At 45.4% G+C, this 16,562-nt stretch overlaps 1 protein-coding gene across 1 annotated transcript in view; it reads right to left on the reverse strand.

Moving 5' to 3' along the window:
• The window catches only part of PIGK (phosphatidylinositol glycan anchor biosynthesis class K), a 123,854-nt gene extending 107,917 nt beyond the window's left edge, over positions 1-15,937 (reverse strand). The window contains exons 1-2 of the mRNA XM_063427945.1: positions 15,806-15,937; positions 5,270-5,323 (exon numbers count right to left, since the gene is read on the reverse strand). Coding sequence (XP_063284015.1) covers positions 5,270-5,323; positions 15,806-15,901 — 150 coding nt within the window. The 5' untranslated portion in view covers positions 15,902-15,937. The remainder of the gene's footprint in view (positions 1-5,269; positions 5,324-15,805) is intronic.
• Between the last annotated feature and the right edge of the window lie 625 nt (positions 15,938-16,562).

Raw genomic sequence — 16,562 nt, forward strand, 5'->3', positions numbered from 1 at the left:
GTGTGACTGCAGGGGCATGATCTATACGACAAACCTGCTTCATTAAGATAAAGTAATTTTGGTGTCTATAGTGTCCATTTAAGCTAAAAAAAGGCTTTAGATTTAATAAACAGAGGAACTCCTGAAAGTTCGTCACTAAAAATTTCTGTTAGTCCATTATATAAAAAAACAAGAAAGATATTAAAGGAAAATTCAATAATTCACTATTTTGAACCTACATTACTAGACTAATACAGCAACCCAAACATCATGGCTAAAGCAGATTACAGAATACCTAATGAAAATGCATTTTAACGGACGACACTGGAAACTTAAAGGTACACTATAGGCACCCAGACCATTTCAATTCATTGAAGTGGCCTGGATTAAGTGTCACTGTTCCCTTAACCCTGCCATGTAAAACACTGCAGTTTTAGAAAAACTGCAATCTTTACATTGCAGTGTTAAAGGATCACTAAAGTGCCAGGAAAATAAACTTGTTTTCCTGGCTCTATAGGGTCTTTAGGACATCCCTCTGGAACCAGATTAAAGTGTATGAGCATTAGTGGTGCCCAGGGGACAATACGTTAGACATTACTTAGTAAGGTAAGTTGGCATTTACGAAAGGTTAAGGATAGAAATGGGTGGACTTCACAACCTATTAAGATAACCCCCTCAAACATGGTCTGGTGTGATAGTGAGGAGTCTGGAACACATTCAGTGCTTGTTTTTGGTTAATATAGGGGCACACTCATAAAATGAATACAAATGCAAATTCCACTACATCAACCAGGATGTGAGAATAATGGGGCGATTTTGCCGTGTTTCACTCTATTATCAGGTGATCCTGGGGAACCTTGTGTGCCCAAGGTGGCTTTAGCATAAATGCAATACAGAGCTTTATGCTCTTTTTAATTTTGTAGGCTACAGATTCACTAAAAATGCTAATTAGCCTGAGTGAAAAGTCACACAATGGTAATATGAAGGCACAACATAACGCATTCAATAAAATGTGTGACAGCAAATCTTACAGAACATAACGAAAGAAATACGTGCGGTTTAAGCACATGCCATTACCACACTGGATATTATGAATACATTTCCCAACAGAATGAATAAGCTGAAGCATGGATTTATAATTACACACAATATTATCTGATCAATTGATGTACAGGCTCCAGGAAAGTGTATGAAAAGTAACGATATACAGTAATTATTATGTAATCAAAACTGAAATCATTAAAATGACAATAAGGTTTTTATTTGTTCTGAAACACTTTTCTTTCCATACGGTCTAGTAACACAAGCATTATTAACGTGCCTGCAATAGCCCTCAGCAGCCTCGGGGATAGGGCAAGGAAGAAAAGAAATTGTCCCCACTTCTCTTTAATGCATGACATGGATGACACCTATTAGCAAATGGGAACATTATATTCTGGTCCTGAACATTAACTATATCAAGACCAGAAGCCTGTCAGGATGTACACAGTAACAAGGAGGAGTGCCAAGCGGTGAATACATTAAACAAACCTGGAAGGAGATGTAAAGGAGAATTATCGTTGCATTTTTTAAAAATATATAATTTCCAGTTGAAAGAGGCACAAAACACTTTTCGTGCTTTTATCTACAAATTTTATTTAAACCCCCCCCCCCCCAAAAAAAAACCACATAATTATAGGCAAACTGTATGTATTTTGTTATTAATGAGAATAAAATATTACATGTATTATATCATCTTCATATATTACGTGTAATGCATGCATACAACTTAATGCACATTATTAATGCATATTCTGACTTACCCTTATTTCATGGGGGATGCCATATTTAACTTTGGTTCGAAGTACCACTTAAACTTTAACATCGGGCACTAAATAAATAGCTGCAAGGAGCCCCGAGCACATTTTTGAGAAGCCAAGTATTGGCATATAAAGTCAGGATTCCCAAAAGTAAGAATATCAAACATAAATCAAACAGTGTACTCATAAGCACACCTTGAGACAACTGTCTCACTCTGCAGGCTGAAAAAAGCAGACAAATAAGATTGTTTTTCCATATTTACCTGTTTTTTTGTTTTCTTTCTTATGCTTTCCACACCCACTCCAGGAAGGATACTGATCTAACCAATCAGTGTCCTATCCCTAGGAATCATGGAAAAGTGCATTGGGCATGCCTGACAAATTTATACACGTGCAGTTGGAAGATCTCTTCACCCTGCAACATCCTGACAGGGGTAGAAGAGAGGGAGTCTGATCAATGTGATTATGCAGAGCAGAATACGGTATTGGGGGTATCTTTCCCGCTGCTGAACAACAAAGTAACTTCCCTAGCTAAAAGGTGTGCCCAGCAGTGCAATCTGACCAAGTTTATGGGAAGTTTAGGAATGTTTATCACATACTGTACTTTTCAAAGTTTTGCCTGCTTTATTTTGGTTTGTATATTTGTGTTTGCTTGCTGGTATAAAATAATTGGCAAGTGATGCATGTTAATTTAATGCAAGTCTCTTTCGTCTACACGGTCACCTATTCTATGCCCCTACCTACACTTTTATGGCAAAAAAAATAAAAATAATAATTACTCTATAAATGATAAAGTATGTAAATCACATGAGCACCACATTTTTGGGGTGGTCCATTATTTGAAGTTTGTTTCATTAGTGTTTACTCTGTTAAAACTGCAATAAAAACACATTTTTGCTATGTTTTAGTTTGATAACTATAAATGACGATGGTTGAGTTTTTAATAAATATTATCCAAGTGCAAATCTTAACGAAGTGTGCTGTGCATGCCTATGATACGTGTTAATGGCAATGTCTGCATCTATACAAGGGATAACATTCAAACAGAACCTACATATAAAGGGTGGGGAGTTTAGAAAGCACATACGAAAAATAAATGGCAGTAACAGCTCAATTAATAAAACAGCCCGTTATAAATGGGAATGTAAAAAAGTTCCTAGAAATTCACAGTCTCAGGAAAGACAAATTTAGGTAGAACGTGACTTATAGTGCTGCCGTTCCAGCTATAAAATGCTGCTTATGCTGACAGGCCTATGGCCTGCAAATAATCTGTAGCTTCTTCCACCAAAACATGTGACTTCCTAAAGACAATGGCACTTTGTATATCCAAAATAACAACATAATCAAAGATAGCACCACCTAAAACATCATCTGCATCAGTACAGGCATTATAGGACTGCAAGGTCAGTAAATCTAATAGACTTTTCTGGGCTGAGGAACAAGGATCGGTCAAATCCAGAGAATTAATATTTGCTTACATGTAATGAAAAGTGCAAACTCTAAAAACAATCTATTAGTTTCCTTGGGAATTTTTCACTTAAAAAAAAAAATAAAAAAAAAAATAATTATATACAAATACCAATTTGTACGTGATTATGAAAGGATAGATGGATAGATAGAGACAGAGAACACTACTATCAACTTAGAATTTCAATCAAAAAGCACAAAGAAAACCAAAACTAAACATCAGTTGGACAACATTTCGCTCAGAATGATATCACATTCCACAAAAAAAAAAACACCTCAAATAAGGAATAAAAAAAAAAAAAAAGCTTTTGAAATGAAAACCATACAATATTTTAAAACACGGGACAAAATGCAGATTCGGGATTTTATTACCCTCCTTACAATTTAACACGGCATACATTTAATTTATATTTACCATGTATAGCTCACTTATAAAGATACACAGTGGATGCAATACATATATTCTGACATATTTGTACCTATTGCAAATAGTTGTTTAATTGTACACGAACCTCTGATTTTATTCTGTTTACTTAAATGGTTATTCCAAGCATCATTATCACTACAGTCTGCTGTAGTGGTTATGATTTATGAAGTTTCCTGGACCCATTACTCAGTAATAGGGCAAATAGTTTTGCAATCGTTTGTCATCTTACCCAGGTCTCAGCTGGGCGCTGTGGGTCATTCCTGCACTAATGACGCACATTCAACTTCTGCAGAGCTGTCGATGTCAAATGCCAAGGCTGTCTCCATTCATTGGCTGATTAGGTCAGCTGCAGTGGTGTATTTTGAAATGGTGCTGCCCTAAGCATGACAGATCTCAGGCAACCCCCAATTTAAATTGGCCCACCCCTTTCTGCCTAGGCCACACCTCTTCCTGTTAACTAACACACATTTTGACTGACAGACACACTCATACACTCACTGATTTGACACAATCTGACAGACACATACAATCATTCAGACACACCGACAGACAGACGTGTCCATTGCTGACAGACTCGCACACTCACACAATGACACACACATATTCACTGACAAACACACACACCATTTTCCCCCAACACTCAAAATTATAATTTTTTTTTTTAAATTTAAATCCACCCAGCCTCTCTACTTTTGGGAGAGCTGGGTGGATTTTTCACCTGGGGTCCAGTGGTTCTGCTGGGCAGGAAGGCAGCCGGACGTGTGTGCAGGCGGACGTGCAGGCAGGCGGGCGACCGCACTTAGATGTCAGCAAGGGAGCTGTGAGCTCCCTGCTCAGCTCCCTTGTGCACCGCAGAGTGATGCCGGGAGCCGGATTGACGTCATATTCTGGCTCCGGCATCACTGCGGGTCGCACAAGGGAGCTGAGCAGGAGAGCTCGGGGGAATGAGCTCCCTCCCCGCCCGCCCGGGAAAAAGCCGTCTGCCTGCCTCGGGGGGGCCCAAAGGTGGCCGGCCAGCCGGCCAGCTCTTGGGCCCCCATAAAACGAGGCAAACAAGGCATTAGCATGGGCATTTGGAGGCGGCATTTTTTGCCGCCCCCTGGAAAGTGCCTTGTTTGCCTCGCGGTAGATACAGCCCTGGTCAGCTGACCACTCTCAGCCAATAAATGCACACACAAATATGCGCAAAACTGATACTAGCCAGACAGGAACTCTTGTTCAGGGTTTGCTGAAGATACCACATTGACGTTGCTGGAGGTGGAGTTACACCATTAGCAAAAAAGGGGATTACTTTTAAAGTGAATCGTTGCACATACAGACTCCAGCCATCATGACCACTTCAACTCACTGAACTAGTTTTGGTGCTTCAGTAACCCTTAATTAACTCCTTTGTCTAACTTATTGTGCCTATACCCTACCAACCATGCACCCATCACTAACAAGTCTATCATCTACTATTTACAACAATCTTCCCTAATTAGTATATCACTTTTGTGGATCGAAAGAGAAAGAGGGAGGTGGGAGGATATAAGGAAGAGACATAATGGGGAACATAGAGATGTTGAAAAATGTACTGTACCATAAATAAAATACTTACTAAAACTGCCCAGTTGTTTGTGTGTCCACTTCTAAAGAAATGTTCTGCCGTATGCTGTATACAATAAAAACAAAAAATTTACATTGTCACGTCATTTTTCCTGGCACATCCACACACACAATAATTAAGTGTCCCATGTACATCTCTATTATGTATTATGTCTCTGTACCTGTCACAGCTTTTCTGCATCATTAAAAGGAGTCTATAGGCACCAAAACAACTTTAGCTTAATCAAATAGTTTTGGTGTATAGACAACGCCCCTGCAGTCTCACTGCTTAATTCTCTGTCAGTTAGGAGTTAAATTTCTGTCCAAGCAGTCTTAGCCACACCTCCCCTGGGTGTGACTGAAACAGCCTACAGGGGAAAAAAAAAAAAGCTTGCTTCATTTTTAATCAGATGTTAACCTACTTTATCTTCTGCTCTGTAAATTGAACTTAAAGCACACACACATTAGGCTCCTAGAAGCTCTAGTAAGCAGTTACTGGTGCAGAAGATAACAAAAAAATCTAAATTAAACAGATTGTGCAATAAAGGAAGTAAACATCAGATTTTGCTTTACTCGAAGTGCACGTCACATGCCGGGAGGTGTGACTAGGACTGTTTAAACCAGGGGTTCCCAACCCAGTCCTCAAGTACCTCCTACCAGTCCAGGATTTAGGAATTACCCTGTTGTGTCTAAAGTGGGGGTTTTTTTCCCCCTTTCTCTAAAACACCTTAGACACAACTGGGTAATCCCTAAAACCTGGACTGGTATGGGTTGGGAACCACTGGTTTAAATAAAGCAATTTAGCCCTTGGTAAGGTGTAACTGATCCAACAGGCACAATGTTTGTTTTTTTTGTCCTACCAAGTGTAAACGTGCATTATGTATGGAACATGCTACTTTGTATTGTAATAAATGCTCAGAAATTGCCTTTGCCAATGTTGTAGAGCAAATGATATAATAAACATGTTTTTATTTGAGTAAAAAGTTTGTTTTGTGAAAGTGGCCTATTAGGCACAATGCGCCCGATCCTGTTCTTACTCACATTGCGCCTGACCGAGGGTTAACTCAAAAATGACAGCTAATTGAGCAGTGAGACTGCAAGGGCATGATTTCTACACACAAAAATTACTTTATTAAGCTAAAGTTGCTTTGTTGACTATGGTTTTTTTTTAAGCTAAAGTTATTTTGATACCCATAGTATCCATTTTAATAACACTTTTTACCTGCCACAGTTCCCTTATATTACTAAATGCTTAAATGCTATCCTCTTTATCTCAAAGCTCCCCACTGTTACTAAATACTACCTTCCATATCTCACATATTCCCCATATTATTAAATGTGAGCCTCTAAAGGTCAAATGTACCTAATACTATCAAATGTCACATTATATGTGTCAAAGCTCTCCTATTTTATTAAATGCTTCCTTCTATATGCCATAGATCCCCAATATTATTTATCACATCCTCTATATGTCACTGTCCCCCATATTATTGACGACTACTCTTCATCTGGCCTAGCGTAATAATTATTATTAAAGGCTGACATATTAGTAAATTATTATTATTGCCATTTATATAGCGCTAACAGATTCCGTAGCGCTTAAATTCTACCTTACACCTGTTACAGTTCATCCTCTTTTATTAAATGCTACCTTGTACATGTTATAGTTCACCCTATATTACTAAATGTCCCCCTGTATATGTCAGAGTTCACCACAATGCTACACTCTGTCACAGCTCATGCTTTATTAGTCCACAACCTATCATGGCATGCTGCTATGCTATTCAAATGTTACCCTTTCTCACAGCTAAGTGTCCTATAATTAAATGTAGCCCAGTACCTGCAACGACTCAGTTAAGTTTTTATAGGATTATGCTCTAAAGAGAAAATTCAAAGTTAAATTCAAATTTAAAGGAACACTATAGTCACTATAGTCACCTAAACAACTTTAGCTTAATGAAGCAGTTTTAGTGTATGCCTCTCAGGTTTCACTGCTCAATTCACTGCCATTTAGGAGTTAAATCACTTTGTTTCTGTTTATGCAGCCCTTGCCACACCACCCCTGGCTCTGATTGACACAGCCTGCATGAAAAAAAAACTTTTCAATTTTAATCAGATGTAATTTATCATAAACAATTGTATCTCTTGCTCTGTAAATTGATCTTTAATCACATACATGAGACTCTTGCAGGGTCTATCAAGCTATTAATATAGCGGGGGATAAGAAAATCTAAATTAAATAGAACTTGCAATAAAGGAAGGATAAACAGAGGACTCTTTACATGAAGTGTTTAGGAAGGTTGTGTAAGTCACATGCAGGGAGGTGTGACTAGCGCTAATAAACAAAGTGGTTTAACTCCTAAATGGCAGTGAATTGAGCATTGAGACTGCAGAGGCATGATATATACACCAAAACTGTTTAATTAAGCTAAAGTTGTTTTGGTGACTATAGTGTCCCTTTAAGGCCAGAGTAGCTGAACAGAAAGTATAACTGACTTCGAGAATTTTCCAGTTTGCCTATTTTGCCCTTAAAGGGACATAATCACACAACAACCTTTGTGTATAGATCATGCCTCTAAAGTCTCACTGCTCATTGACGTTTAGGAGTTAAATCACGTTTTTTTCTGTCTATGCAGCCCTAGCCACCGCTTTGCTGGCTGTGACTGACACAGTCTGCATGGAGAAAACAAAATGGTTCCATTTTCAATCAGATGATAACTTGCTTTAGAAGTGTATACTGAATTTGAATCCACACACACACACACACAAGAGGTTTCTGCAAAGTCTACCAAGCTATTAACAGTGCAGAAGATAAGAAATTAAAAATGATGCCCAACAATGGATGCAGATGGTGGAGAAGATCCACACAACAGAAGCTGTGGTTGCTGTGGCCTCCCTGACTACGGTTAAATACCTGGTCATCTGGTCTCCCTGGATACAATACGTAGCTCTGAATTGAACTGACAGGGCCCAATGCCTTAGAGACCATTACATAAATTAAACAGTATTTGCTAAAGAAGTTCTGTAAACATTAGATCTCTTTTTACAGGCGGAGCTAGCAACTCAACAAGAACGGACGCCATTTCTAACAGCTCCCACAACCGTCAGACAAAATCCACAAAATATCACGAAATCCTGAACCCATCCAGCCACAACACTAACCCCAACGGCAGCAGCTCACCGTACTGCATCCATCGATGCCGTTCTTTCAGCCACAGAAGCTGCAAAAGCGGAGAATCAAGACCGGGGCCTACCACGCACCATCGAGCCTGGACCTCGAGGAAATCCTGTGCGGACACCTGGCGAAACACACCAGCCAGATACACCCGCATCCCACTGACCCACCGGATCATACTCCGGCAATGGGACGCCGCTCTAAGAGGCAGCAAGGTACTGGGGACAGGGATATAGGGGTCATGTTCCAGAAGCCCAACTATCCCCCGCCGGCACCCGCGGCAGCACCGCCGGAACACAACCAGGCGTCTCCCCACACATGGCAGAGCCCAGATCACCCGGGTAGCTCCCACAATACCCAACCTAGTGAGGCACCCAGGGCAACGGGACAGAAGCCAGACGCTCGGGAGGGACCCAAAGGGAGGCCCCCGACACCCCTGCAAACCCAACCGCATACAGCCCAGCCAACAGAACCCAATATGATACCAGCGACAAAGCAGGACATAGCGGACCTACTTCATGAAATGCGGCAGCTGCATGCAGCGGATCTAGACCTGCTCAAAACGGAGATAACGGCGGTCGCTGCACGCACACAGGCCTCAGAAGGAGACATAATAGAATTAAAGCAAGAAGTTCAAGGCCTAAAAGACGCCCTGCAACTGCTGCAAAACTCCCAGGCCATGCTATTTACCAGGGCAGACCAGGCAGAAGACCGCCACAGACGGTCAAACATTAAGATAAGGGGCATACCCAACACTATTGGCTCCACGGAACTCCCCCACTACATGAGCGTCTGGCCACACACCCAAATGAAGAAAATCACCTTTGAAGGCTTATTTCGTATACCCAAGCCGAGGCAGGCACCACAGGGGGCACCGCAAGACGTCATCGCCCGATGCCACTCAACCGTGGATAAAATTCAAATAATGACCGCGGTCAGGGGTAAAACCCCGCTAAATTTCGAGGGGGCCCAACTCACTTTCTACCAAGATGTCACCCACACTACACTCTTATGGCGCAGCTTGCTGGGCCCGGTGACCAACCACCTACGCACATTGGGCATTGAATACCGGTGGGCACTACCACGCACTCTGCTAATCACTAAAGATGGGACCACTAAGAGACTGTCCACGCTGCAAGACGCTACTTCATACCTCCTCAACCTGGGGATTCCCATACCGAATCCAGAGGCAGCAACCCCAACGAGCTCACACTCCTGGGACCCCGAGAGATCAGTACCCTTTACTCCGAGAGACAATGAACATACAATGGCCCCAATCTGACAAAACAGGCCAACACAAAGAAGCATATCATATAGAAAAACCAGGACTCTGAGCCACAGCCACACCAACTGATGGCCCCCGCTCTGTTTTATTAAGTTTTATTATGTTTAGTTTTGATAGTTTTATCCTTAAGTGCTTTACAACGTACACTACCCTATCCCATACTGGCACTTCCGCGCCATGATAGGCCTTGCTCCTTAATCAGCACATGGACTACCCCACGTACCCAACACACACATACCGGACAAGAGACATGCCTCAGTCACACCTTCCCCACCCTCACAACCAAACGACAATAAATGGAACACGAGACTACGCCTCCCCCCCCCCCTCATTACTACCTCCCAAGGGTAGATGGCCCACACATAAGACACTGCATAAGGCCCAAGAGACCCCTACAGGGCCACACAGACAGGCACCGAGACGGCCCTCTTACACGGTCAAGCAGACACGACCAGACTACCCACAATCACGCACGCATACCCCACGCACAGAGGACCGAAGCAACCTCCGAGACGCACCTTACCTCCCCCACAGGGGTACACAAAGAGACAGGGGACCTACAAACAGGCACCCCACTGCACTAGACACCCCGACTCAATAACCGAACATGAACATCGACGGACGACACAAAGCGGACCTGTAACACATGCTTGAGAGACAATAACAGGCACGACCAAAACCAAACTAACAAACAGCTTGACGCCTAATCTACAGACAACACACAAAAACCGCTACCCGACTATGGACTAAACAATTAGCTCACAAAATCAAAAGCCAATATAATAACGTACTGACAGGGCCGGTGCAAGGATTTTTGCCGCCCTAGGCAAAAAAAATTTGGCCGCCCCCCCCTCACCCACCATGTGACATCACAATGCCCCGCCCATATGCTATGCCATATGGGCCAACGGCAGTCTTCACAAAGTGTCTTTTATCTGAAAAGACAGTGTGTTTACATTAAAAAGCCTACAGATACAGGTTATAGACACCAGAACCACTACATTATGCTGTAGTGCTTCTGGTGACTATAGTATCCATTTAATGTGAGGTAAATTAGAAATTAGTGCCACTAATAATATATTGGATTGCCTACTTACCACCAGATGAGGACAAGAGGCTGATGATGGGCTCAGTCTGGCTCCACAGGTCTGGTGTAGAAGAGGCTCTCTGGAGACTGTTTTTAACAGTGCTCACAACAATTAACGAACAGGAAGCAGCTCCATTTTTTAGGGCCCCTTACACAGCTCAAGGTCTGGGCCTCCAGAGCTTGACCGTGAGTATGCCTACAATGCCCACCCATAAATCCACCTACATGGCCCATCCATGAGTTGGGGATGTTTTATGTGTGCAATTTGTGTAAGGGATGTAGTGTGTTTATAGGGGATGCAGTGTGTGTTTGCGTATAAGGAATGCATTGTATGTTTCTGTGTGTGTGTGTGTGTGTGTGTGTGTAAGGGGTGCAAAGTTTGTTTCTGTGTATGTAATGTAGTTTCTGTGTCTAAGAGAATGAGTGTTTGTGTGAACGTAAGGGATGCATTGTGTGTTTCGGGTGTGTCTGTGTGTGAGTAGGAATGCATTGTATGTTTCTGTGTGTGTGTGTGTGTATGTGGGGGGGATGCATTGTGTATGTGTGTAGTGTAAAAGAGAGGGTTTGTGGGGTAGGATAAGGACTGAGAGGGGAGCAGCGCTTTATTTATTTATTTTTAAAATTCATAGTGCTCTCCCCTCCGGTCAATTATTGATCCCTTCTGTCCCTCCATGTTCTCCCCTTCTGTCCCTTAGTGCTCTCCCTTGGCCCCCTGTCTCTCTGCAGTTCCCCCTTGGTGGTCTTCTCACTCCCAGCTCCCCCCCCCCCCTTAGTGGTCCTCCCTCTCCCAAACCCCTTAGTGGTCCTCCCTCTCCCAAACCCCTTAGTAGACCTTCCCCTACTCCACCCCACCCCCTTAGTGGTAATCTCCCCCCCCCCCTCAGTGGTCATTATCCTCTCCCTCTCCCCCTTAGTGGTCCTTACCCTCCTCCCCTCTCCTTAGTGGTCCTCCCTCCTTACCCTCCTTTGGTGGTCTTTCCCCCCTTAGTGGTCCTCCCTCTCCCAAACCCCTAGTGGACCTCCCCTCCTCCTCCCTCAGTGGTCCTTACCTCCCCACCCCCGTTCCCCCTGTGTTCCTTCACCCCCTCCCCTAGTAGTCCTTATACCCCCTCTCTCCCCCCTAGTTGTCCTTATACCACCCTCCCTCCCACCCCTAGTGGTCCTTATCCCCATCCCTCCCACCCCTAGTGGTCCTTCCCCCCCCCTCCCTCCCACCCCTAGTGGTCCTTCCCCCCCCCCTCCCTCCCACCCCTAGTGGTCCTTATCCCCTTCCCTCCCACCCCTAGTGGTCCTTACCCCCCCCCCTTAGTGGTCCTTATACCCCCTCTCTCCCCCCTAGTTGTCCTTATACCACCCTCCCTCCCACCCCTAGTGGTCCTTATCCCCTTCCCTCCCACCCCTAGTGGTCCTTATCCCCTTCCCTCCCACCCCTAGTGGTCCTTACCCCCCCCTTAGTGGTCCTTATACCCCCTCTCTCCCCCCTAGTTGTCCTTATACCACCCTCCCTCCCACCCCTAGTGGTCCTTATCCCCCTCCCTCCCACCCCTAGTGGTCCTTATCACCATCCCTCCCACCCCTAGTGGTCCTTTCCCCCCCCTCCCTCCCACCCCTAGTGGTCCTTATCCCCTCCTCCCTCCCACCCCTAGTGGTCCTTATCCCCTTCCCTCCCACCCCTAGTGGTCCTTACCCCCCCCCCCTTAGTGGTCCTTATCCCCCCTCCTCCCCTAGTGGTCCTTATACCCCCTCTCTCCCCCCCCTAGTGGTCCTTATCTCCCCTCCTCCCCTAGTGGTCCTTATCTCCCCTCCTCCCCTAGTGGTCCTTATATCCCCCTCCCACCCCTAGTGGTCCTTATATCCCCCTCCCACCCCTAGTGGTCCTTATCCCCCCCTCCCTCCCACCCCTAGTGGTCCTTATCCCCCTCCCTCCCACCCCTAGTGGCCCTTATCCCCCTCCATCCCACCCCTAGTGGCCCTTATCCCCCTCCATCCCACCCCTAGTGGCCCTTATCCCCCCACCCCTGGTGGTCCTTTCCCCCCCTCCCTGCCACCCCTAGTGGTCCTTTCCCCCCCTCCCTCCCACCCCTAGTGGTCCTTTTCCCCCCACCCCTAGTGGTCCTTTTCCCCCCACCCCTAGTGGTCCTTATAGCCCCCCCACCCCTAGTGGCCCTTATAGCCCCCCCACCCCTAGTGGCCCTTATAGCCCCCCCACCCCTAGTGGCCCTTATAGCCCCCCCACCCCTAGTGGCCCTTATCTCCCCCCCCCACCCCTGGTGGTCCTTTTCCCCCCTCCCTCCCACCCCTAGTGGTCCTTTCCCCCCCTCCCTCCCACCCCTAGTGGTCCTTTCCCCCCTCCCTCCCACCCCTAGTGGTCCTTTCCCCCCTCCCTCCCACCCCTAGTGGTCCTTTCCCCCCTCCCTCCCACCCCTAGTGGTCCTTTCCCCCCTCCCTCCCACCCCTAGTGGTCCTTTCCCCCCTCCCTCCCACCCCTAGTGGTCCTTTTCCCCCCCTCCCCCCAACCCCTAGTGGTCCTTTTCCCCCCCTCCCCCCAACCCCTAGTGGTCCTTATCTCCCCACCCCTAGTGGTCCTTTCCCCCCCCCCCCTCCCTCCCTCCCACCCCTAGTGGTCCTTTTCCCCCTCCCTCCCACCCCTAGTGGTCCTTTTCCCCCCTCCCTCCCACCCCTAGTGGTCCTTATCCTCCCCTCCTGCCTTTGTAGCGTGGCCGGGCGGCGCGGAACGCGGGACAGGAACCTTTGTTTCCTGTACCCGGCCGCCGGCGGACTGAAGGGAAGCGCTCACTGAGTGAGCACTTCCTGTCATTCCGCCGGCGGCCGGGTACAGGAAACAAAGGTTCCTGTCCCGCGTTCCGCGCCGCCCGGCCACGCTACATGGAGAGACCGGCAGGAGGGAGCGCTCTGCGCTTCCCTCCTGCCGGTCACTCAAACCCGGCCGCCCTCCATGCTGCAGTGCTGCGCCGCCTGAGGCTTGCAAGAGCGCTCAGGCGGCGCAGCATGAGGAGCGACACCGGGTGCAGGGATCCGGCGCCCCCTGGTAAGTTGCGCCCTAGGCGGCTGCCTAGGTCGCCTTACAGGTGGCGCCGGCCCTGCGTACTGACAGAACACATAGAGGCCTATAACCAGGGGCTTAATCCCTTATAGCCTCAACGGGTTAAATGGCGTACTACTCATTACTCTCTGCAGTTCACGGCGACTACCCCTCATCTTCGTGAGACGTTACATGCTAAACAATAGTCGAGACCTGCAGCACACGAGTTATATCATCTTGTTTACCTTAATCTTTTAATAAAAATGTGCAGAAACCAAAATGTCATACACATGTATTACTATGCCAAAAATGTACTACTATGCCAAAACGATGCTGACTAATGATGTCGTGGCAATGTAAGTAGTACTATTATTACCTGCACAACAAAAATAAAGAATTAAAAAAAAAAAATCTCTTTTTACAGGAAGGTTTTAGGAAGGCTGTGCAAGTCACATGCAGGGAGGTATAACTAAGGCTGCATAAACAAAGTAATTAAACTCCTAAATGTCAAAGAATTGAGCAGTGAGACTGCAGGGACACGATGTGCACATCAAAACTGCTTCATTAAGCTAGTTATATTTTGGTGTTTATTTAAATTCTAAATTCAATCTGATTATACCTTGACTACTCACTTCAGTTAATAACCCTGTTAATGTACACTGTACTTGTAACAGATTTCTTAAAATGACCAATTTACTCTAGTATCCAACACAGCTTACTCCCTATTATTAAGCGGCCATCTGCATCTATCACTGCTCACCTACTGCTACTTAAAACCCCTACTGTAATTACAGCTCACACCATATTAAATGCCCCTTTTGCACCTATTATGTTCATTCATGATTAAATTCCGCTCTTGCACCTATCACAGCTCACTCATTACTAAATACCCCTCTTCTACCTATCATAGCTCATTCATTGTTAAATACTCCTCTTGTACCTATGACAGCTCATTCATTATTACATACCCCTCTTGTACCTATCCAGCTCACTAATTGTTACATGCCCCTCTTGTACCTATCACATCTCATTGTTAAATGCCCCTCTTGTTACTATCACATATCATTGTTAAAAGCCCTTATTGTACCTATCACAGCTCATTCATTGTTAAATGCCCCGCTTGTACCTATCACAGCTCATTCATTGTTAAATGCCCCGCTTGTACCTATGACAGCTCATTCATTGTTAAATGTCCCTCTTGTACCTGACAGCTCACTCCTTGTTAAATGCCCCTCTTGTACCTATGACAGCTCACTCCTTGTTAAATGCCCCCTCTTGTACCTATGACAGCTCACTCCTTGTTAAATGCCCCCTCTTGTACCTATGACAGCTCACTCCTTGTTAAATGCCCCCTCTTGTACCTATGACAGCTCACTCTTTGTTAAATGCCCCTCTTGTACCTATGACAGCTCACTCCTTGTTAAATGCCCCTCTTGTACCTATGACAGCTCACTCCTTGTTAAATGCCCCTCTTGTACCTATGACAGCTCACTCCTTGTTAAATGCCCCTCTTGTACCTATGACAGCTCACTCCTTGTTAAATGCCCCCTCTTGTACCTATGACAGCTCACTCCTTGTTAAATGTCCCCTCGTGTACCTATGACAGCTCACTCCTTGTTAAATGCCCCCTCTTGTACCTATCACAGCTCACTCCTTGTTAGATGCCCCCTCTTGTACCTATCACATCTCACTCTGCTATAGATTTCTCTATTCCCAATTGTCTATTTGTATCTGTCAAGGATCACACATTACTGAATGTTCTCTGTACCAGTCAGTTTGCTTCCTATTCCTCCAAGTCACCCTGAGCCTGTCAGACCTGCCCATCCCATATTGCTCTATTGTCATAGCTCTTCCTGTATCAGATTAACCTGTCCTCCTCCATTCCTCACAGATCTCACACTAAACGTGCTATTCTGTTTCCCACAGCCCATCCATGTTAGCTCAGTGCGGCTCAGTTACCTCGTTATAATGCCCGTGGCCCGCCCTGGGGCACATACACAGGGCAAATAGCAGGGCAACAAACGTGATGCCAGATCCAGCCCTGTGCGCCGCCATGACACCAAGCGTCTGAGTCACATGACCGCAGAGAGCCCTCCCATTGGTTGGTCTGGGAGCTCTGTGTATCCAGAGACAGCAGGTGGCTCCTGTCACTGGTTAGTGAGCACAGGTCAATCAGTGCTGGGGATTATAGGAATTACAGCCCCATAGCTGGGCTTAACCATGCACTGTAACTTGGTTACTGAGGACTGCTGACACCAACAGATAAGAGTCTGGCTGAGTGTGCTGAGAGTTACAGGATGCCCTCATTGAGATGTACCTAGGTTTCATGGTAATTGTATATTTACACCCCACTTCAATGTAGAAATTGTATTTGTCTCATTCTGCACCCCAACCCTTTTTGTTAGTTTAACCCCTTAAGGACACATGACATGTGTGACATGTCATGATTCCCTTTTATAACAGAAGGTTGGTCCTTACGGGGTTAATTACACGCACAAGTGCAAATAGAGCTGTATAAAACTGATACCGAAGAAACTGACGGAAGCCAAGCACAGAGAGATGGACACAGGTTTCTTCAGGAAGGAAGAGATTCTTTATTGGATCACCGATCGGGACTCAGAGGGACTAACGTCACCAAAATACAGCAAGTTCTGAGCCCCGGACAATAGTGCAGGCTCCTTATATAGGCACATAACTCCTCCCATATTAAGCTCCA

This window comes from Pelobates fuscus, chromosome 7, assembly GCF_036172605.1.
Source record: "Pelobates fuscus isolate aPelFus1 chromosome 7, aPelFus1.pri, whole genome shotgun sequence".
NCBI lineage: Eukaryota > Metazoa > Chordata > Amphibia > Anura > Pelobatidae > Pelobates > Pelobates fuscus.